The 25,222-nt window shown below is 38.3% G+C and overlaps 1 protein-coding gene across 1 annotated transcript in view; it reads right to left on the reverse strand.

Annotated features, from left to right (window-relative positions):
- The window catches only part of LOC126355867 (CAD protein), a 526,936-nt gene that overhangs the window by 345,538 nt on the left and 156,176 nt on the right, over positions 1 to 25,222 (reverse strand). Inside the window, exons 13-15 of the mRNA XM_050006369.1 lie at positions 24,740 to 24,915; positions 21,253 to 21,452; positions 11,411 to 11,618 (exon numbers count right to left, since the gene is read on the reverse strand). Of these exons, the coding sequence (XP_049862326.1) occupies positions 11,411 to 11,618; positions 21,253 to 21,452; positions 24,740 to 24,915 (584 nt within the window). The remainder of the gene's footprint in view (positions 1 to 11,410; positions 11,619 to 21,252; positions 21,453 to 24,739; positions 24,916 to 25,222) is intronic.

Raw genomic sequence — 25,222 nt, forward strand, 5'->3', positions numbered from 1 at the left:
GTCGTGTGGCATAGGGTGTTATGATACAATACCTACTTATCTGCAATGTCTATACTCACTCAATTCACTATTTTTCTAAACCTTTAAAGGGCATCTTTGTAAAACTCTTTGGTGACTGTTTGCTCTGGAGGAACAAATTCTTTATGCGCAATACCTCTACTGTCAAAAAAGTAATCAGCATCGTTTTGATCTTCGACTTGCTCATTTGAGTTTTTTTTGGTCAAGGAGATGTCTCAGAGTGGCACTCCTCACTTTGCCATTTTGTCTCTGAATCGTACTAAAAAATCTAGGATTAATCATCTGTGATCACATGACTGAATGATTTGTGGTCATTGACAATCCTCTTAAGGAGATCAATGCACACATGTCTTTGGATGTCCTTCTGCTCAGTTGTGAGGTTTTTTGGCACAAACCTTTCACATGTGCAAAACTTGGGTCAAAATGTAATGTTTGGTGAAAGTGTTTGCATAACAGTTCACCCACCATCCTTATTGTTGAACATTGGTCTCAAGAGCATGCATGTATTTGACATTTTCATCAGTTTTTGAAGCTGGATGTCTGCCTTGGCCAGGTTCATCTCCAACATGTTCGCAGCCTTCCAGAAATAATTTGTGCCAATGAAAGACTTGTGCTCTTGATACAGAATGCTCCCCGTGGACCTGTTTCAACTTTTCAAAGGACACACTTGCAGATTCCCCAAGTCTTGTGTTAAATTTAATGGTGTAACTTTGATCTAAATTGCACTGTTCTATAACCATAACCACAACAAAAAGAGAACTTCACTGATGCCACTCTGAAAAATCACATGAATGCTGTACAGAGCTGACACTATGACTGAGCATCTGGTAGGGTGGAATATACCAGTCTACGCAAGTAAAACACATCACTGCCAAATAACCCCTCAATGTTGTCAGTCTCATTACTCTTCTTACACACCTTGCAATTGCACTCAGATTAAATGTTGTGAAGGGAAGCAGTGATTTGCCAAAGACAAGGTATCCTGTCACACATGATCATTCAAAGAAGCCCTTTTTTAGTTGTTAATCCTAAGACTCTCAGCAGTTAACTGGTATCTGGCAGTTTACTGGTATATACCTAATAGTGTGTGGTACCAATGTCCAGTCCCCTTTTCCCCAGACCTTTTACAAATGGCTTGTGGCAAGAATGATTCTCAGTAAACCTCTGTATTAGCTCTAATTCCTTGACTTTCCTCACTGTGGTCATTTCGAGAGATTTATGTGGGAGGAAGTAACACATTGCCCAACACTTCCCATAACATATTTTCATGGAATCTGAACAGTAAATTCCCCACGATACATAATCCCTCTCCTACAGCACTTGCCACCAGAGAGCATTGTGATGCTCTCATTCTGGCTAAATAATTCTGAAATGAAATTTGCTGCTCCTCATTGGTTCTTGTCTTTCTCTCCAATTAATCCTATCTTCTAAGTATCCCAGATAGAGGAACAAAACTCATGAATCAGTCAAGTGTTTTGTAAGCCACTTCTTTTGAGATTTAACATTTCCTTAATAATCTTCATATGAATCTCAGACTTTGGTCTCTTCTTCCTACCTCTAGTTACATGTTGTCATTCCATTTGAAGATGCTCTGGATGGTCATTGCTATGTATTTCACAATAATTACTGTTGATAGCGATTTGTCACCAATAGTGTAACTGTACAGTAGTGGATTTCTTCTCATATGTGTGAACAAGATGTTACATTTATCTACATCAAGGGTCAACTGCCAGTCCGTGCAACATTTATCTTCCTCTGAAGGTTTTCCTACAGTCGTCTGGTGTTGCCACCTCCTTATAAAAAACTGCAACATCTATAAACAGCCTCTTTGAACTTTTGATGATATCCACTAGAACATTTATGTATATTGCAAGCAGTTATGATCCTATAGCCTTTAACTGAGGCATTCCTTAATTACCCTTTACATCTTGATTTTGCTCATTAAAAGCGAAGTTTTGAGTTCTACCTGCAAGAAAGATTTGAATCTAGTCATAAACTGGTTTGATATTTGATAAACTCTCATTTTTTTCACTAAATGATAGTGTGGAGCTATATCAAAAGCCTTCCTAAAGTCAATGAACATGGCATCAAGCTGAGAATCATTGTCTACAGCACTGCTGATCTCAAAGATGAACAGATCAAGCTTGGTTTTCTAAGGTCTCTGTGGAATACACGTTGATTTTCACAGAGGCGGCTTTCATTCTTGAAAAAACATCAATCTGTGATCACAAAACAACTTCCATAAGTCCACAACAAACTGACATCAGCTATGTAGGCCTATGTGCAACTGCATTGTGACACTTCTTGAAACTGGAATGACTTGTGCTTTCTTCCAGTCACTAGATAACAGCTGTTGCTCCAGTGACCTATGATATATGATATATTACTGCTAGAAGGGAAACAAGCCTATCACACAATCTCTGTAGAATCTTACAGGTATCTCATCTGCTCCAGAAGCCTGTCCTCTGGTGTACAATTGTTGCTTTTCCATTCTGCAATGACTCCTGTAATGGCATTCATTAGATGTTTCCGAAGAGGTATACGTAAGATAAAAAAGGAAGCCCTGCACTACAGCAGAGATACTGTTAGATGAGAGAGAGGTGACTTTTTTCCTAGTTGGCTGAAAAAGGAGTATGTGGTGTGTCTTGATGAAGAGAGGATAACATTTTTATTGTTCTTCCAATCATAGCAGTTTTGTTAATAATATTGAATTTTGGATTAATGTAAATAACATGTGTGTGTATTTATTTGACAAATAGTTCATCTCACTATATCAAAATTGAGTTTGTTTCATTAGGTGACACTGTCAACAATTAGCAATTTCTATGGCAACTCTATTTGAGACAACCATTGCGGCAGAAAGAGGTGGTGAAGTTTCCAACTGAAAAGAAAATACAACTAAGAACATTTAATAGTAATTTTCCTAGAAAGTTTATTTTTGACATATTGATGGTGTCTGGTCAGCAGGTAGCCATAAAAGCATTTCCTTAACTTCCATTTATGACTTCACAGTCAAAGGTAATAAAACCTTTAAAATTCAAAAACTAATTCATTACCTATCCAGTAGTCAAAAACACAATAGAATACACTGGTAACCAAACAGAGCTCAGATCCTGCAGTCTCCTGATCATAAGAAAATGTAATGTAATTTTAACTAATTGTTGAAATACTACTTGTATTCTGTCTTCGTTCCAGATATTCGACAATGAGGATACAATGAGAAAAGAAGGATTTTACCAGTAAAAGTGGAACAAAATTATGGAAACTCAAGAAAATTTTCTACAAATACAAGTAACTGAACTTTGCAGAATGTGAACAGAAATATGTCAACCAAAGCAGGATCAAGAATATTCCATTTATCATAGCCCGCAATAGCAATATCCTGATGGTTAACCTGCTTAAATCTTTTTTGCAAGCAACAATATTTATGGTAAAGATGATTTTTCATCACATAACAGTGACATAAAGAGAAGCTACCTCGTTACAAACATGTATCATGAGTGAAATTTTAACTACTGAGTTTATGTTATATTTCAAAATTCAGTCACAGTGTGTACTTTTTATTGTCAGTCAAAATGGAAGTGTAAATGGGAAAATTAATGCTAACGGTAGTGATTATGAAAATACTGAATCATAATCTAATGTATTAGATAATGAAAATGACAATGCATCACAACAAGGTGGGAAAGTCACAGCTTAACACAATATACAACTGAACTCAACATCAACGAATGGACAGAAATATGTCAATGCAGTTAATTCACTGTCCTCAATAGGAGATGTCTCTTTTCAAAATAATTTAGATAGATACGCAACAGATATAGAAAATTTTTTGAGCTCCATGTTGAGTGAACAGAATGGACACACATGCACGCACTTGGCAATTATTATTTGCAGGTATCAGTCACAGAACAATGCTTACAGAAATCCATATGAATGGATACAGACTTCAGTACAAAAATCATAAATGTGTCCACTGGTCTTGGCAATTTAGATCAAGGACTCAGTACCTTAGTATGCAAATTTTCAGAGTCGTTCAAAAGTGTCGTGACTTTTTGGTCTAAATTTAACATTCAGTTGTCAGATGCAACTAATTAATTATATACAAAATTTACTAATATGTACAATGAGCTATACAAGAAATTTTCTAGTATGAATGAAGATCAAGATCACGGTGCACATGAAGTTGAGGAACTTGCAACAGCACACAGTAGTTTACGAAGCACATGTCAAAGCTTAGCTCAGGTAGGAACAACAAATCACACACACATATCTGAAATCAAGTCAGCATGCAAAAATTTACTGGATGATGTACAAAAACTCTTGCAAGATGTAAGATTTCGGACTTTAAACAAACGTTTTTGAAAACCGAGTACAACCGTATCAATAAGGACGTAAAAAGATTACATGAGAGAGCTAAGGTGAGCATCTTTGACAGTGATTCTACCCTAGCTGGAAAGTGTGCCAGGGAACAAAAAACTTATGTTGACATGGTTGAAGAGATCATAAACAAAAGAGAACACAAAATTCTCACTAAAATGGATAGCGATATGAAAGTAATGTAAGGTAAGATTTATTACAAACCTATCAGTGAAAAAGAGAAATTGAACAAACTGCATTCTGCAGCTAATTAAAATAAAAAATCAGTACTAGACAGTAGTCATGCGAACACTGTTTCACAAAGGTGAGATAATGACAAGAGTGAAAAAGAATGTTTGCAAACAATCAACCGTATGTGCCAGTGTCATCACACACAGCATTACCATCTTTGTAAAGGTGCAGAATCGCTTCACTATCTGATGACATAAGGCCTGGCCAATTGTCAGTCATAACACACAAAGGTCTAATAAAACAGTGACAATTCACAGTCTTCTAAAAAAATTCGAGAAAACACACCCTGTTGTCTTTGTGAGACCTTTTAGAAATGCTTTACTTTGGCCCTGGTCAGAAATGCAGAAGGTTCAGTTTGTTGTTGGTTTCACACTAGGTGATGCACAGTTGTCAAACATAAGAAGAATTTGAACAGGCTTCCCTAGAGAAATACTGGTCTCCAGGAATTCAGGAAAGACTATGAATGGCAGTTTTTGACCCACACCACTCAACGTAAAACAAGTCAGACTGCACCTGTATTTCGAAATATACTTTAACAAGACAAGATACTGGAGCAATCCAATATCACATGTTGATTTTTTGAGAATATTAAAGACTGGTTCCCCAAATAAAATTCATAGGAACCTGGTAACTGTGCCAACTTGTAGCCTAGAATACTTCCTTATGGTTGTAGATTTGATTGACCTCATTCGTGAGAGCAGTCAGACTACAAATGAGCTATGGGAGTGGCATGAACTAAAATCAGCAAAACCCCGCCCTCGATTATGTGCAGAATAGAATCTGTCAAAATACTGATTATGTTGTAAACACTGTACAAGTGACTGATGGGACTGGCAGCAACCCGCCTTCCCAGACAGTGAACAGTAATTGGATGGCATAGACCCCCTACCACTGACCGAAAACAAGAGTGGGGGCATGATGCTAATATACATTTATTTCACAAGGTATGCCAAAGAATTTGATATGAGAGATGACCTTTGTGCAGATAAAACAAATGATAGAAAATGAATAAACGAAGTACAGGATTCTACTCATGCACGATGGTACATAAATGCCCTGTTACACGAAAATGTGTAAAAATACAAGTCAACTGCAAGTGCAAGATACACGATGAAATAAGGTAAGGCAACAACTAACAAGTACTGACAATGCAGACTTGAGAAGACATTATAAATTACATACTGGACTTTTGTTTTATCTCCAACTGCCTCAATCTGGTAACTGGTGTGTGTGTGTGTTTACCCAAACTGTATACTGAGTGTAGGAAAAAGAATTGTCCGATTTTAAAAAAATCATACCTATTGCGTTATTTGAGATATGTATGTGAACAGCATACTGTTGGAAAGAGCAAACACTTAAGTTTTACATGGTTTCTGCTAGGTAGCAGCAGTGGGCACCCACTTCAGTTCTAGTGTCTACGTTTTGCGCAGTGCGGGCCAGTAATAACTGTTCAGTTCGACACAGCATGGGGCATTAGATGATAGCATGAACAATTCCAAGAAACATGTTGTTTGTGTGAAAGCAAATCGACGGGCCATCCCGAATGTCTGACACAGACGTCTAATGCATCCGCCATAGTTTCATCAGTAGTCCACAGAAATCCACTTAGCATGCAGTTCAACATACCCCCCAATGTCCATCTGGCATGCACTGCAATAACCTGTACACATGAAACTATACAAAATTCAGCTACTGCAAGCTCTTCATGAAGGTGACAAACAACAACATGTTGAGTTCTGTACTTTCGTTCTTGGCAAGATTGAAGATGACTGTTTCCTTCCACACTTTGTGTTGAGTGATGAGGAAACATTCCATTTTAATGGAAAGGTAAACTGTCAAAACATGAGAATACAGGGTACAGAACAAGAAGTTGAACAGAATGAGACACTCTCCAGAATTTCATGCGTTTTCTGCAGTTTTTCAGGAAAATGTGTAAGGTCCATTTTTATTTGTCGAGAACAGTGTTGCAGGAAGCACGCTTCAGAACTTTCTTTACCTGCTGTTGGAGACTGATGTAGATGAATTCCATTATCCAGCAGGATGGGGCACTGTCACACTAGCATCTGGACTTGTGGGAACTTTTAAATCAAAGGATTACTGAACGATCGATCGGTTGCATTGTATTAAGGTTACCGGATCTGACTTTATGTAATTATTTCTTGTGGGGATTTATAAGAGACACTGTTTATGTGCATTCATTACCAATAACAATGAATGAACTGAGACATCACATACAGCACTGTGGAAGCTGTAACTTAAGACATGCTCACTGCAGTGTGCGAACAATTTGAATCTCATGTAGACGCATGTCGTTTATCTAAAGTGGGTACACGACTGGGAGGGGGGGGGGGGGGGAGAGGGAGAGAGAGAGAGAGAGAGAGAGAGAGAGAGAGAGAGAGAGAGAGAGAGAGAGAGAGATATCCAGTTTATAAAAAAAAAAATGAAATTCATAATATACGTAGACTCACAAATTGGATGATTCTTCCTGGTACACCCTGCATAGACAGCTTTATCAGGTGTAAGTGTAACTCATGGGATCACTATAGTGTAATGGAGGTGCTCAGAAAATAATGACGTGTTGCCTTAAATGTAGAGTACAATATGCCATCAAGGAATGTGTAATCTGTCAAAAATACCAAACACTTAAACATACCACAATTCAATAAATTACATCCAATTATCCCAGTAAAATCCCTTGACCTCATACCAATTGATGCACAGGACCTTTTCTGATGGCAAAAGGAGGGGGGAAATATATAATATGATGTTTTTTGTCTGCTTGTGTCTGTGTATGTGCGGATGGATTTGTGTGTGTGCCCGCGAGTGAGAGAGAGTGTACACCTGTCCTTTTTCCCCCCTAAGGGAAGTCTTTCCGCTCCCGGGATTGGAATGACTCCTTACCCTCTCCCTTAAAACCCACATCCTTTCGTCTTTCCCTCTCCTTCCCTCTTTCCTGAAGAAGCAACTGTCGGTTGTGAAAGCTAGAAATTCAGTGTGTGTGCGCGTGTGCGCGTGTGCGCGTGCGCGCTGTGCGCGCGTGCTTGTTTTATTGTGCCTATCTACTGGCGCTTTCCCGCTTGGTAAGCCTTGGAATCTTTGTTTTTAATATATGAAATACATACATGGTTATACAGGTCACATTTGAGGGTAAAGTAACATTTCATGCTCACATTTTACAAAAAGTAATACAAAACTGGCTTTGTAGAAACGCTAACACTATATTCAAATGCAGAGTAACCAGTGAACCTGAACATTATACAGACTGTATTTCAACAGTGATTAGCCGAGTGAAAAATATAAATAATAGATAATAAATAAAGGATTTGAGACAGACAGGAATGTAGGAAACACTGTAGTGTGACCAGAACATGGATTTACAACCAGTATTTCCAATGCTTTTCCTCTTCTCATGTAGCAACAAAACTGCTATTCATTGTGTTGATGATTATATCAATTTTCAGAATGTTATGAGGAATGTAAAAAATTTTAAGAAGTAAATTCTTCACTCACTGAAAGAAAAGAAAAAAAGGGAGGAGCAAATTTTCTTAGAGCTAAAAATGAAGGTGTCAACTAAAATTAATTATGAGGAACCTCAGGTAAGATTTTCTTGTAACTGTGATTGTATGACTTATTTGTGTCATGTCTTTGTAAACATGTTCACATATATTTTGTAAACATGTGAAAACTGATCATATGCCAGATCAGATTTTTTAGAAAGTGCAAATACATGTGAAACAGTGCTACGTAGGTAGTTCAATGTGCCTCAAGTACATCGAGTTGCCGCCTAGTGATTAAAAAATAGTGCTGTGTGACAATTCAAGTAGGCATTCATCATCTGCAATGCAGAAAGTTTACAGAATCTGTGGTTTGTGCTGAATAAGCACAACAGTGGCTTGTGTGCTAACAGAAAGGTCAAAACTCACCTAAATGTCGACTAAGATTTCTTCCAGACACAGCTGGCCCAGCAGGGACCACTGGCCTCACAGTGTGGTGGAGACCGTCTTAGCTTTTGGAATCCGTAGGCATGTGTAAATTGTTACCCTAAGTGGACACTATGAATTGCTCACTCTCCACCACATGCGCGAGTAATGCTTTGCGTGGTATGGAAAATAACAGCCACAAGAAACTTCAAACAATGGAGGCAGCTCATGCCAACAACAACAACAATAGAAAAACAAAGGACAGGGAAGGTGCAAATTTTTGTTACGAAGTAAAGAAAGACATGTAACCGTCATATGTGTAAATAAAGAAAGATAAATATTTAACTGAATGTGAAAAGAACTGCACGAGGTGAAACACAATTCCTAATATTTTCCTTATACGTGTAAAGTAATTTATTTATTTGTAATTTTAATATGGTGTAAGAAAATTTTTGATAAAATATGAGATACTAAGAATCTGATTAAAATTAAGTTCCCACATAGCCGACACACATTAGTCAAATAATATGTTAAAGAATAAGAGGGAAATATGCCAATAGTTGAACGGCAAAATAAAGGTTTCTGACCCTTTAGCCACGAAAGTGGAGTTTAATAGATGTGGCAGTAGCCCACAAAATGTCACTTCATTTCTGAGCGAACAGAGATCCAGTGTGCACCAAAAATCTGCACCTGGGGTTGGCAAAGTGAACAGGGAGCAAGTAAGTGCTCTTCTACCCAAACATTTGGCCAATTCAGTCTCTGGGATACACATATGACTTGGGACATCATCACGAAGATCAGTGAGGTCATGAATAGGAGATACCAAAGGGCGGCAAGAATAGCACCAGTCAACACCCTGGAGGCTGCTCATTGAGTAAGTACAAATAAAAACATGGTCAGGGGAGGCTGCTTTAATAAAATGGAGGACTCTGCTAATAGCCATAAGCTCTGCCATAAACACACTACAGGCTTCAGACAGCAAATGGCATTCCATACAGACAGAAGATGTAAAAGCATATCCTGTCAGATCCACAGTTTATCAGATGTATGAAGGTCAAGGGGGGAGTTTAGCACCTTGGAAGAGATTGGTTCTAATCCATGGCCTGGGGACCATTCAAAGGGAGCCCAACCTGGGATAGATGTCTTGGCAGAGGAAAGCGAGGTGCATTCCAACCAGTAGTCTCACCTGAGGTCTTGTATCAGGAGGACAACATCCCTCACATGTAAAGAGAATGGGATACATGGGATTATCAGGGAACTGCTGAATGGTGATAGCAAAGAAGAACAAGAGCCATTTAGAAAAACCTGTCCGATTGCTGTTTCCAACCTAAGCAGTTGGTCAGTTGTGGATGATCCCTCCTATAAACAACACTGATTCGAGACCCAGCAAAATCAGTGGGCAATCATCCTTTTAAGCAGCTTACAGAGTACATTGGTCAGGCTAATCAACTAGTTACTGATGAGAGATGTTGGGTTCTTGCCTGGCTTTAGGAATGTGATAACTACGCCATCTCGCCATTGTGAGGGTAAGGCCTTGGAGCCAAAGATGGTTGATGACCATGAGGGGATGTTGCCTTTGGAGAACATTCTCGTGTTGGATCATCTGACTGAGTTGAAATAGGGCCTGGGGCTGTGTCATGGGCTGAGTCAAGAGCCTGAAACAGTTCCCAGTCAGTGAAGGGTTCATTAAACGATTCATCTTGCTGGGGAGAGAAACATAAGGGGATATCTTATCATCTTGCTTCTGCAGTAGAAAGGTAGCTGGATAGGAAGGCGATGCCAATGTTATTGCAAAGTGGGTCACAAGGTGTTCTGCAAGAACTAATGAAGTGGTTCACGTATCACCCTGTAGGACAAGAACCAGAACAGCTGTTGAACATTGGCAGCCCATAAGGAAATGGAGCATGGCCCACAACTATGCAGCTGAGATCATGAGGTATACGTCCCAACAGAGGAGACATAGTGCTCCCACCATTCCTTGTTACTGTGTTTGATTAAATAGAAAGCTTAAAAGCAATATGGTTGGTCTGTGAAAGATTTAATTTGAATCACTGCAGGGCTTGTCAGTGATCCTGAATAGCTGTTGTGATTTTAGTCCAGTAGTCCAGCAGAGCACTGGCTGACAGTGGGGGAGTAGAAGGGGACAGTAGGCCTGTAGCAAGGGGAATAGCAGTTACAGCAGTGTGGATAACTGCATCTGAGACACCTTCCACAACTTCATCAATAATATCCTACAGAGAGGTAAAAAAATGTTGCTGCAGAGGCATACAAAGGCTGGTTGGCTCTCTAAAGTAGCAGCACGGTAGTCAGTCTGTCTGGCGGTAGCAAGGAAGTGACAGGATCACTGGAATCTGAAGATGTGAGAACAGTATAACCTTGGTATCTGAGGCAAGTTCAGCTTAAGCACTTAGTATGTTCCAGCAGACAATGTTGAGGAGCAGCTTATGAGCCAACATTTGTCTAGCTCACATGTTTGGCATTCTTCTGCATGTGAACCATTGAAGAAATAAATAGTGTATATATATTATTCCCTGTGAAGTCTTTGATCTATATATCAATATGGAAGGTCAACTTAAATACTATGTAGTTTGCTATGCTGCAAGAATACTACCCACATTTCATTAAAACAAGCTATCTAATTACTGCTGCACAGAAAGTTTAAATACAGTCTGCTGCAACTGTTTACCATTCAGTGATCTCACACTAACAGAATGAACAACTGTTTGAAAGAAAGAGTGAACAATTAGTAATTTCTTTAACTAACTTAATATTTAGAACAATGTGCTGTTAATTACACGAAAATTGTGAGAAAAAAGCCACACAAATTATATTCTGTATTTAAATCTCACTATTACTTTTACCTTTGCTTCCAGGAGGAATTTTGATATAACAACTGGGTGTTCTTTGCTGACATCACTTGCTGACTTTAAGTATGTCTCAAGATCCTGTGGTGTGTGAGCAACATTCATTGCTGCTCCACTTAAGACATACGATGGTCTTACCAAACAAGGGTAGCCAACTTCTTCACAAAATTCTTTTGCCGACTCCAAGTTTGTCAACTCCTTCCATCTGCAAAACCAACGTGAAAAATATTTGCACTGGAAAAGAGAGGTACTAATAATAACTGTAGAATAGCCTCTAATTTTTTATATAATTATAAAATCATATTTTAAAACTTTCAGCTGTTGATACACAACCTCTTTTATTACGAAATAAGTCAAAATTATTCTTTCAGTAAGTTTACAATTATATGTGGCCACACATTCGTACGGAGATAATTCAGAAGAAAAATAATACACTGAGACTTCAAAAATCAAGATGGCATTATACATTAGAAGTAGCAGAACAAATTTCCCTTCACACCTCATCACGCTTTCCACTGGATGGAGCCTACGAAGAGATATTATTTGCACTGACCTTTAAGGAAGCTCTCTTAGGCCTATTCTTACAACGCACAGTGAAGCAAGAGAAATTAATTTCCCGTAAACTTTAAGGTCAGAATAAACTTATAGTAAATTAACGTTGGTTCTTACCATCAAAAGGTTAAATTTTACTGCCAGTTAATCTCTACAATATTTTTAGCAAAGGTACATATGTTTATGGTCTACATATTATTGTCTATCCATCTTTTTCATTGTTTTGAAAGTTTCTGTGAAGGAAATCTGTCTCATACGCTGTTTGACACAATGGGGGATAGTAAACAGTGGATTAGGCAGTCTAATTTTTCTCCTAAGGCAGAACGAATTCTCCTTAAAACTGTAAAGGAGAAATATCATGCCACTGAAAATAAAATAACTTGTGCTGTAATGTGGAAGCAGAAAAGCAAAACATGAGACTAAGTGTGTAAATTGTCTGAAGCTCCGAGGGGCACCAAAAGACCTGTAAAAAAAATTTAAGAGGTAAGTATGAAAAAGGAAGAAAAGTATTAAAAAGGAAACAGTAGATAAAAAGGAAAGAAAATTTCTTAACAGGAGGGGGTAGTAAACCAGTCTCCATACATGACAAGAATACAGAAACGCTAATGAGATTCATAGGTAATAGCACTATTAGACTGCCATCCCATGATGGAGAGGCAGCAGGTTAGTTTATTGTGGCTCCATAAACTTTCCCAGAGTAATAACTCATTGTATTCGTATCGGGTCTCTAGTAAGAACATCTTGTCATCTGGACATTATTTCAGCGGTCCACCTGGCCGCCATCTTCAGGTGATTAGGTCGTCGCACTATCTTGTCAGAACTGAAATGAAACACTCCGCGACGGCTCCTTTATACACCGACCATGGATCCACCATGCATGTGTGAAAATAACTGCCATCTAGTGGCAGGCCCAACAGCACACCGGTGGTGAACTCTTGTGGAAATGATAAATCAATATCAAACACTATTGGCCAGCTTTTGAAGACTGAGACGAGGACCGTTGTTTCTTAATGTCAAACAGAACAGGGTTCCAACTCTTAAAGGATACCACATATCCCTGTTTGTAATATTGTCAGATAGCCAGATTTCAATGGCTTCTTTCTATACACAGTCCCAGAACTGTGACATAGGACAACCACTTGTGTCTCATCATACAACATTTTATATCCTTCCGTAAAAAATGTTCTGCCACTGCAGATTTTTCTGGCTGAAATAAATGTGTGTGGAGATGATGCTCCATGCAACAATCCTGGACCATGCGAATTGTTTGTCCATTATAAACTTTCCCGCAATGGCAGGGAATCTTGTAGACTCCGAGCTTTCTCAAACCTAAATCATCCTTCACTGAGCCCAACAGAGCTATTGTCTTAGTTGGTGGATGGAATACACTTAATATCAAATTTCTTTAAAATTATACCTCTTGAAGATATGCTCCCTGCAAAAGGTAAGAACGCAACTGATATTCTTTTATCTTCCATTGGTTCCCACAAAGGTACAATCTATAGAGCACAATGGATCTGATTGTCAGTATAACCATTCTGCTTGAACACAGATTTTAGATAGCCCAGTTCTTGTGTCAAACTATCTACATCTGAAATGGCGTAAGCTCTTTTTACCAATGTATGTAGGACCCTTTTGTGTTGGTACAATGGACGACAACTTGATGCATGAAGATATCGGCCCGTATGTGAGGGCTTACAATTATAAACACTGTGTCCTAATGTCCCATCATCATCCTGTAGACCAAGACATCTAAAAACTTAAGTTTTCCATCCTTTTCAACTCCCATCAAGAACGTAATATTGGGATGCAGGCAATTAAAATGATCTAGGAAATGATCTAGAGCATCCCTCCCATATGGCCATACCATAAACATATGTTCAACAATATGCATACAGACCAATATCTTCATGCATCAAGTTGTTATCCATCATACCAACACAACAGGGCCCTACGTACATTGGTAGAAAGAGCTTATGCCATCTCAGATGCAGATGGCTTGACACAAGAACTAGACCTTCTGAAAGCTGTGTTCAAGCAGAATGTTTATACTGACAATTAGATCCATCATGCTCTACATATTGGATGTTCGCTCCCTTTTGCAGCAAGCATATCTCCAAAAATAGGTAGAATTTAGAAAAAAATTAGTATTAAAGGTAAATTCAGTCTGCCAGGTAAGACCAGAGCCCAGTTGGGCTCAGTGAAGGCTGATTTAGCTTTGAGAAAGCACGGAGTTCACAATATTCCCTACCATTGCAGGAGAGCCTATATTCCACAAACAATTGATATGGTCCAGGACTGTTGCATGGATCATCGCCTTCACATGCATTTATTTCAGCCAGAAAAATCTGCAGTTGTGGAGCATTGTCTTACAAAAGGTCACAAAATAATGTACAATGAGACAAGTGGTTGCCCCCCCCCCCCCCTCTTGTGTCGTGGTATTGGGACTGTGTCATGAAACAAGCCACTGAAATCTAGCTATCTGTCCAAGAGGTAAGCAGTATCCTTGAAGTAAGAGTTACAACCCTCTTCTGTTTGACATTAAGAAACAACAGTTTTTGTCTCAGTCTTCAAAAACTGTCATTAGTGTTTGGTATTGATTTATCTGCGAGCTTTCTCCACTGGTATGCTGTTGTGCATGCCACTACAGGGCAATTATTTTCACACATGCACGGTGGACCCACAGTCTGTGTATAAAGGGGTCACCATGGTGTGTGTGACTTCAGTTCTGGTGAGATAGTGTGATAGTGTGATAGCGTGATGCCCTACTCACATGAAGATGGCAACCAGGTGGACTGCCGGAATATTGTGTACAGATGAAGAGATGTTCCAGCTGGAGACACAAAAGCCTACGGACTGACTGATATCAATAATGAGTCTAAAACAAACTATTGTTACTGAAATGATGGAGGAGCAGAATGAAGAACACATGTCATTATCCTGATCAGCTGCACACTTCAAGTGTGTTACAAGTCCTGAACTATTTGTTGAGCATAGGCCTAAAACAAAAGGAAATATAGGAGATTCCAATAAAGAGACTTTACACAGTAGAAAAATGTTTCATACAGAAGAAAGAAAGCACACTAAAGAGAGAGTAATGAGAAAGGGAAAGAAATGAATGGGAAAGAGAAAGCCCAGAGTGGGTAGGGGGTTAGAACCTGAACGAGAATTGGAACTAATGGGGAAAAAGATTTTTAAATGAATAATATATTTGATACTGTAATTGCATATTATTACATTCAATTTTTTAGCTGAAATGTTAAGTAGAGATGTCAAACAATTTTCTCGGTTATAGCTAAATACGATTTCACAGTTGTACAAAAGTCTTCACTCAGAGCAGTTCTCACTACAGCTTGCTGAATTTCTCTACAGTGGCTTCGAAGTTTATGAGGAGGGTATTTGGCTCGAGAAGAGGCTCTTCTTGTTTCTAAGCTACTTTGTGTAAAACAACAAAGGCAACATTAACAACAATGATTGTAATTTAACACTCAAGCCTAGTGATAACACTGGGAATCTTTTGTTTCCAAACACCGAAACACCTATTACAACTCTGGTATGAAAGTGATATTCATTACAGAGTGTGTCTGCTTTGTTATTAGGACATCAAGTGGTGTTATGAAATAGATATTCAGGGGATGTGCACAGTCACATAATATCCACGAGACCTATAAATCTCTTCTCTCTTAGCGTGCCCTTGACCAACTATTCATGACAATGTTAGTATGTGTGGAACCTGGCCATCATGCAACAATGTCAGTGACAAGTACTGACCAGTACTTATATATTATAGAAAAATAACATTTTCTGTTACTAAACATTTCAGCACAGACAGCACCTGGTGACTGAATAGAAAATTTTTCAGTATAAAGTAAGTTTAATTTTGTATTTTCAGTTTCATTTTCAAGTTTCTGCATGTATTATGTACTCTTGTACCAATCTTGCAATAGCACTTTTTATGGTTTTTATTATTTGAAGAGTGGTTGCTGTGCTAACCCCTATGGAATCACCAAGGGCCATTAACATTCTTCCTAGAGTGAAAAACTGTAAGGTTAGACACAGTTAGTTCACTGGCAGTACAGCATTATTCCTGAAATGGATATGTAACACACTGTCTTAGATTTATCAAGTAGTCATTAACATTTTAAAGAAACATTGCACAAGACCCAAAAGAACAAATAAAATACAATCATAACAACAGAAAACAAAAATTTAATTTTGTTTTTTAATGCTGAACTTGATCACATAGAAGAAAAAGGACTAAGTATACTGATGGTTTTATTAGGCAGAATCACTTTAAGGATTCTCGATTTTTCTTAAGTTTCAGAAGAGTTTGTTCTGGTTTTCATTACTTTAACTCTCCTTGTATGCATCACAATTTGACCATCACCCCTATCTTCAGTCATTTTCCAAGAAATGAATGTAATTACTTTTTACCATTTGGCACATAACCTTGAAATATGCTTCCATTAAGAGTCTAATGGAAGACAATGCTATATTTAAAGGTAACTTCTGGTTATCTAATATTTTACAGTTAGATGTGTCTGAACTGGACACTGTAAAAGCAAGCTGTTATGGAAGTTCCCGTACCCATAAGTTCCTGTACCCATAAGAAGTTCCTGTGAACAGTTAACTTTGTATGAATGGGCCTTACATACAACAGAAGGGAGAGTCTGCTCTGCAGTGAAGCCTGACAGAGTCTAGTAGGCAGTGGTTGTCACTCCAGCAAAATGTTCTGGTATTGTTTGTACAATGTGTTACCTTTCATTCAGATGTAGAAACTGCCTTGATCGTGGCACTTTGAATCTCCCACCTGACAAAGGAAAATCAAACAAACAATAGCCCGAAGTGACGCGAGATTAAATCTTCTCTATTTAGTACATGGACTTTTTAGCATGTGTAATATACCATGAAGCATCTGTCTGACTAATTGTCGCACAGCAATATGCACTGTCACTTAGAAAGCAGTAAGGTTCATCTCAGTGACTTTGAAGCCTTGCCTAAGGCATTCCCATGCTGGGCAGAGTGTCATACGTGTTTCTGTGCTCACTTGCTGTTGCAGGCCTATCCTCACATGTACACTTTGCAGATCATCTAGATTACACACCAAATAACAACACTTTCAGTTTCATACTTGAAATAATTTTTGGAAATATTTAAAATTATCTAAAAAAACTAAAATTTCTAGCTTCCTGTTACATTCAACAATCAGACATTTTTAATATTTATTTGTACATTCACCAGATGACACCAAAATAGTTAACTACAACCTTTTGTTTGACAGTATAAATTATGTAACTTTCTCAGCTTACAAACAACCGGTCCATTATGCTGCCTGCGTGAATAAGGGAATAATTCAGCATGTATGTGCAGCAATAATCATTGAAACTGGGAATAACCAAGTGTGAGTGAGTGCAGGAATCCGATTGTACAGCCTTGGTTAGATTAAATGTATTTTCTTACTTCTCATACTTCGCTGCATCTTTTTTACCATTTTACTGACTGTTATCTTTCTTCTTGTCATATTGTTTGAGTTTGGAATCTGCTGTGTTGCCCATAATCTGCAACCAAGTGCCACCGAGAAATGTTCAATGGTAAGTAATGCGGTAGCTCATGTAGCCAGTGTGAGGAGTTTCAGATAACCAAAGGTCAGTGAGAAATTATAGTTTGCTTTTAGCACTGAACTGAAATTTTTTCTGTCTTGAGTTTGCTCATTACAGGTTAACTTAAATTGCCATGAACAAAGTGATCATGATTTTAGTTCTGCTGCAGAATGTTTACCACCATTTTTGCGGATACATCACAAGATTGCGGTTAGGTTGTGACAAATTTTAATTCAGTACTACAAAATGTGTCGCCTGCCACAGTTCACTCATTTGTCACTTAAATACATTTCTGTCATATCTGAACACAGCCACTGCCAACATTGCTATGCATTACACATTAATAGAATTTTTGGTGTGACGCCGCCATGTGTGTGTCACCTATAACTGACCAGTAGCCGGCAGCCGATGTGCCAACACTGTAGAGGCAAGTGAGAGCTATCATTTGTCAGTCATTTTAATCTGACTGTAAATACACTTCCAGTTCAATCTAAACTTAAGACTTACAAGCACAGTTGTATTAAATCCAGAGAAACAGCAATTTAATTGTTAACTTTACACTGTTAAAATTTACAAAATCGTGAGGTAAGGTTTACATGAACATCAATTTTACATTCCGTAAGTGCAACAACAATGAGCTTTTTAACACTCAAGGATGATTTTAGCCAAAATCTCATGTGATGCACATGTTCTGTAGCTGATTTGGCTTTTGTTGGCTAATCTGGGGCAGTTTCCCAGCTTGAAAGACCACAGTGTCATATCAAACTGTTCATCTATACTTCCCCTGCACCACTGAGGTAGACCGTAAACAGTTATTGTTTACACCCTGTATAACATCTAGTTCATAGTGCCTACCAACTGTTTCAAGAGCTTTCTTTTAGATACTTCTCAGTTGCAATTTGTTCGATACATCCACATAAGGGCATTCTCAATGGAGAGTAAATTATCAGCAACTTACTGTAACACAGTAGAAGCATATGAAAGCATGTAAGAAATCAATGGCAATGAATGCGCTACAGTACTGCTGAAGTTGTACTTCATCTCATGTTCTGAGTTACTGTGTCCCAAAGTTTTATTCCTATTGTGGCCAGGTAGTAAAGGTCAGCCTGGTCAATGTGCTAATAAAGCCATTGGACAGTATTGCTGACATTATGACAAAACACTCTGGGCAGATGGGTGGGATGAATTGGGGGTGGGGTGGGTGGGGGGGTGTTGTAACACCTGTCAATGGTCAAGTGCATGGAACAGCTAACACAGTGTGACCAAGAGTGAAGTAATATTTTTGTAACCTAGGCACTTGCATGTTACCAGGAAACTAACAAATCACCCATTTAACCAGGCCTGGCAACCTGTACCTGGAGCAGAGTGAACTAGGAAAAGCAGGAAGGGCAAGTAATATGAAGCAAACCTACTCTACCCCCTCTAGTAGGACTGGGTACTAAGTGTAGCTATAAGGGTATACTGAAGTGAGGTTAGGGGCCTAAAGCGTTCAGCTGCATCTGCATCTTGAACTGGAGGGAATGACAGACTTTTGAATTTCAGAGAAACAGCCACACACCTCTGGTGATGGATACTGGCTGGGCACCTGCCTGCTTATTGACTCCCCAAGTTCCGGCAAGGTGTGCGCAACAGTGCGTAGCGGTCACAGGACTCAGGGAAAGTTCACTGATATGGGGAGCTGGAGTGTGTCCAGCATCCACCCTCCGAGGGACTGACAAAGGATGTTGATATTTGCTACTGCACCCAAGAACATGACCCAAAGCGGACAACAAGTAAGCATGGGGGTGAGTAGCTGGAAAGACCTTGGAGGACCTGGGAGGGTTGCACTTGCTCTTCACACGTAGCATCACATCCTGGTAGGCTGCTCAGCACTGCAGTAGCTGCAGCCCATGACTCAACAAGACAAGAGACATAACCTGTGTATTGGTGCATCAATGCATTCCACAACTGGCTGTGTATAGAATCGCGGAATGGCCACTAAGACAGCTGGAACGCTGTATAAACCTGGTTGAATAAACACTTGTCAATACTACCACTGTGATAAGCCCAAATGTAAATATGCCCTCTCATTCACCATTTCTCTCACCTGGCCTGGCATACAGCAGCCCAGAACAGGCTGGGTTGTTGCAGAGTATATAAGACTGTTTGAGATTCTAAACAGCTCTGCCATGCCATGTGTGGTTGCAACTCACTGTTTGGGTTGAAATCAACACAAGGGAGTACAATATTATTCTAGGGCCCTACTGAGAAGAGCTTTGTCAGTGAATTGGGCTAGTGAAGACATATTCTCCCAATTTGGTACTTCCATTACAACAGCAAACAGTTTTAATTTTACCACAAAGAGAAGGTGGGGTGAGCTGTGGTATGTAGTGATGCCACATTTACCAGTATCTCCACAGAACTGTCTGTTTTGTTGAATCTGTAACCTATCTTCACTGAGGTGTCAGATTCTTTGGATGTTTCTGCTTGAGGGAAAAAGAGGGAGAGAGAGAGAGAGAGAGAGAGAGAGAGAGAGAGAGAGAGAGAGAGAGAGAGAGAGAGAGAGAGAGACTTTTCTCAAATTTTCAAATCCCTTCACACACATTTTGAACGCATTTCCAGTCCATTTGAGCATAAAAGGTGTTTCCTTTTTCCTCTTTATCTTCCCACCAAGGTAAAGAGCCTGTGACAAGTGGGGATTTTACTGAGAGGCTGGAAGGGATTCGCATTCAAACCTTCCTCATGTACAGCTGAGAAGAGCTCTTTCACACCAGATCCATTAGAAGCTGCTAGTGAAGCATTATCTGATGGCTTGGAACAATATGTTTTGGCTTCATCTCCAACATGCACCTCAGCTTCCTTGAGGATGAAGCTGTAGATGCTGCCAACATAGCTAGCTTTTGTATTCTCTCTCCCCTTTGAGGTTGATGATGGTATGTTCAACCTGCAACTGTACCAAGTTGCTTGTAATCTACATGCTAATGTGATGTGCACCTACTTCCAGTTTTTGGAGTAGTGTACAGTGTATCATAGCTGCACCATACCACATGTTATGTTAAGTTGAGGTGGGACCTGTATCACAGGCAAGGCAGATTGCTGTACGAAATGTTCAGAAACAGGACAGTATGACCACAACAGCAGAGTACTATCTTGGTTTTCAACATTCCACATCTTACAGAAACCAATTCAACAGCTGTCCTCTGGCAGTCTAGATTTAGGTTTCCCATAGCTCATCTAAATCATCTGATGAAAATATCTTTTCTCATCTGAGCTAAGGCTTCATCTCTCGATGATCTACATTAGACTTAAAATTCTTACCATCCTTTCTTTCTAATCCAATGTTGCATTACTCAATTCTCTTCCTTGCATCTTTCAATAATCATAGGAGGCACTGACCGGGCATAGCTCCAGATGCCAATACAGATCAATCAACAGCTGAATAGAAAGTTTTGGTTTGTCTATCATGTGATGTTCATGCCAAATACTTTGGTTACCAGTAAATGAGCAAACTATGTCTTAGTTCTGGCGCATGTACACAAAATGTTTAGTTCAAGAAATCACATAAATTAATGTAACTCCACAATGATTTGTTGTAAATGAGCGACTCATTGGCATGTATTAAATATGTTGCCTGGAATACATTTTTGTTTTCCAAACACACCTGTCAAATTGAAAACTCTTACACTTATAAAAATGAAATTCATGCACCTTGGCTGAGATATTCCAATGCGATCCAGCATTCTTGAAAATTTGAATCTGTTTTCTGCACCATCTACAGACTCTGGAGAAGTACCAAGAATTCTGGCTTGCTGCCGATGTAAGTCCATTGCAATATTATTTGGCAGCTGTCCACCCATACAGAGAATGATGCCTTCTGGATTTTCGATGTTGTATATATCCATAACAACCTGAAAATGCAATATTTAATGTCAATGTTGTTCTCATTAACAGAACTATACTTAAAAGCTCTGTCTAGTGTGAGGGTATATTACATAGAGGGGTATATTAAGTCATTCACAAAATATGGTACAGTTTCGCATCTTTAAGAACTGACATAAAAGATTGTTGATGCAACAGCATATGATGTGCATGAGTGTCCTCTTATCTGACATCCAACCAAAGATTAAAATTAATTACTATATATTCTGACATTTATTTATCAAAGTTAAACTTTTATAAGAGGCACAAACAGGTCATCTGCTGGAAACCTTTAAAATGTGTGGAAGTTAGTAAAATAGATAGATCTATGAAATGATATGCAGTACAATGATAAATATTGAGCATGCTTCTCATTAGCATAATTTGAGACTAGTTGGCCAGAGTTGCAGTTTTGTAAATAAAGTTGTGGCCCCAAGAGGTCGACACTGGTATGGACCTGAGCATCATCTTTGAACTAAGCAAAACATTATCATTGTGTAGTTCCGCCATCCAGTTCTGTGTAAGCCTTACTTGTGTGAAGATGTAAATAGATGAACTCCTGATTATAAGGTGGTGTTTGGTGTATCTCACCTGAGCATTTACCTCAAAGTCAAGTGTTGATGGCACTATCAAGAGGGACTTGAATAATCTTATGGCTGTCAATATTGTCAAAAATGTTTTCTCCCTCTGATATTGGAGGACTTGCCAATAACTGAAATGTCTGTAAACCTGACAACTGCCTTACATCATGAAACTGTATGGAGGCTAATTTAGATTCATTTCTTAATCCGTAGGTAAGGATCACAACCCAGTGATATCAAATCTTTCAATCAATCCAGCTAAACAGCTTATGTTTTCCATCATACATTTGTTTTTGCAATACAGAGAATTCCTTAAACTATTTTTGTACACAGTTGTGACCAATATTCAGTTGTCTGTCGCAGCAGGAAACCAATTTTTCTATGCACTCTTCATAGAAAGATGCCAAGAGTAAAGTCAGCCACTGCAGAACACTTTTTTTTTATTGTCACTGCTGTCAAAAACACTTTCTTTCAAACTCATGCTTCAAGTTCAAGAACAAATGGTAGTCACAAGTTTTGAAATCAGAGCTTTACAGTGGGCGATTGAACTTTTACCAACCAAATTGTCGTGTGAGGTTTTGAGTGACAATTAGAATGGTAATGTTTTACGAAGCAACACAATGCCTTGACCCAAGCATTCCATTCATTTTGTTTTGAACTGTCCTGATATTGCACCTTCAGTACCACTTTTTCTTTAACTTTAGGCATTTGACAGTAATGATGGCACAAAATCTCTTATTCATCAGTGGCTTCACTGGCAGCACGTTTCTATGAAAGAGAGATAGAAAAGTTAGTTTCTCCCCATGACAAATGGCTGAACAATAGTGGCAACTATGTACAAAAATAGTTTAAGAACTGCTCTTTCCTGTAAAAATAAATCTTGGTTTGAAAAAATTTTTTTTTCCAAAATGGTACTTCCTTTCTGGACACGTCTCATAATTAATTGCTTACTTTCTTTCTGAAAATTCCACAGAAAATAGTCTACACTTTTAGACACTTAGTTTAAGAACCTACCTCCCCCCCCACACATGCTTTTTTCTTAGTGAATGGAGATAGCTACACATTTGTCATTTGTATTTCACATATGCAGGGCTATTTAATTTGCTTTGTGAAACAAGTGTTATACTTTATTTCATTTTTATGATGACTCCAATTATGGAACTTTGTCTTGCTATAGTTAAGGAATTTCAGAGAGAGCGGCATTTTCTGAGTTGCATTTCAGCAGCACATGAACACTTTGCCCTGGAAAAATTTGCTCCCAATTTTTCCACAACAAAGACTTTTTCTTGGTAGTTTTTTTTTTTTTTTAGATGCTGACTTCAAATTTGGGCTGCTAAATATTGGCTGATAAGAGAAATAAGGTGACAGTGACAAGACTGAAAACCAAATATTGAGTATTGGGGAATGAAAAATTTTCTACAACATTTATTATTGAAGGACACAATTGGTTTTTAGCTGTTAGGCCATCATCAAGTACAAAAATAAATGTCTGTGGCTTTGAACTTTATTGGGAGCATCCGAAGAACATTTCAATTGTCTGACGAAGGCAAAAATTACATATGTTAATGTAAGACTAAAGTGAGAAAAACTATTTCAATAAAAGACGACGTAAAAATTATGCAGAATAGATGGACTATGGCACACTGAGTTAAACTACATGACAAATTATAATAACTATTCAGAGACGAAAACTTAATTGAGCAAAATGAAGTAAACTTTGAACTGCCAACAATAAATTTGGTACATTTTTTGTGTTTAGGAATGGCTTTGGAGACAGTGAAAGTTTCACAGTACATGAATACTCCACTGGTTATTACAGAAGCAGTGCTGGCTCAGTTCCATGGCAAATAAAAGTCTTCAGAACAGACCAATAGCATTGAAAACCAAATGTGATTGCTCTTCATGTTGTCATATTAATGAACTGCAAATATATTAGCATAACGGACAATGTATTACAGTAAGTGTAACATCTAATCTCTATCGTATGAGTTGGCAGGACAGTTAAGTAACTAAGGAAATTCACTGCAGATTTCTTTCATGCAACAAGTGGAACATGTTTGAAATGTAAGTAAGTATTGTATTGCAGCAAATGAAGGTGTTTGAACTCATAAGATGAATATTTGTAGACTTCATGCAGAAAATGGTCCCACCAACAAAGTTGGAAGTGTATAAAACATTGTCAAAGTAGATTTAGAGATGAGCTCACATGAACATTTTGTCCATATAGGTCCATAGTGAGAAGAGTCTTCAGGATGCAGAACACGTTAGAAAAACAAGAACACACAATAATAAATGTGTTCCTGTATGTAAGAATTAATTTTTCATTGTGCTCTCTTCTGTATATAAGTAACATGACTAATCCCTCTGGAAAAAGTATCTGTGGCCGACTAAACCACTAACCAACAATAAATACAGTCAGATTATTTAAGAATAATCACAGAAATAAAAAAAATAACTTTAGTCAGAGTAAAAAACCAAAAACACATCATCCACATGAACCACTACATATCACCTTATAAATGTAAAATGTTTTACTGAACTTTCACATGGGCCAATGTTCCGTGTTATGGTTACTCACTAATTTAACGCAGAGATACTGTTTCAGCCTGTTATGCTACAGTATTCTGATGCAATGACATTAGAAGCATCTAATCTAAGTAAAAGGACTTCTCTACCAATGAAAATTCTTTACACACCTCAAATGAAATTTCTTCAAAATATAGCCTGTCAGACATGTCATAATCTGTACTGACAGTTTCTGGGTTATAATTGACCATAATTGTTTTCCTGCCAAGTTTCCTAAGTTCTCTCAAACAACCAACGGCACACCAATCAAACTCTACAGAACTGCCAATGCGATAAACACCAGAACCTGAAACAAACCGAATTTTTTAGCCAGCAGTAATATTCCAGTAAAAAAAGAACAGTGTTAGTTACATTTGCAATGACTACTTCAACATATTATCTGACACACACACTATATCAGCAGGAATTTAACAGGGAAATGGAAGCAAATTTAAAATCTCAGAGATGACCAAATATTACAACCTTTGAACCTGAACAGGTAGATATTCACTTCTAGCTTGTTTACAGCTTTGTCCTTCACTTCAGTCCAATATTATAAATTTTACAGTTATACTCTTTGATAATTTTAATGTCATTATCAGTTCCCATTATCA

The sequence above is a fragment of the Schistocerca gregaria genome, chromosome 1 (assembly GCF_023897955.1).
Source record: "Schistocerca gregaria isolate iqSchGreg1 chromosome 1, iqSchGreg1.2, whole genome shotgun sequence".
NCBI lineage: Eukaryota > Metazoa > Arthropoda > Insecta > Orthoptera > Acrididae > Schistocerca > Schistocerca gregaria.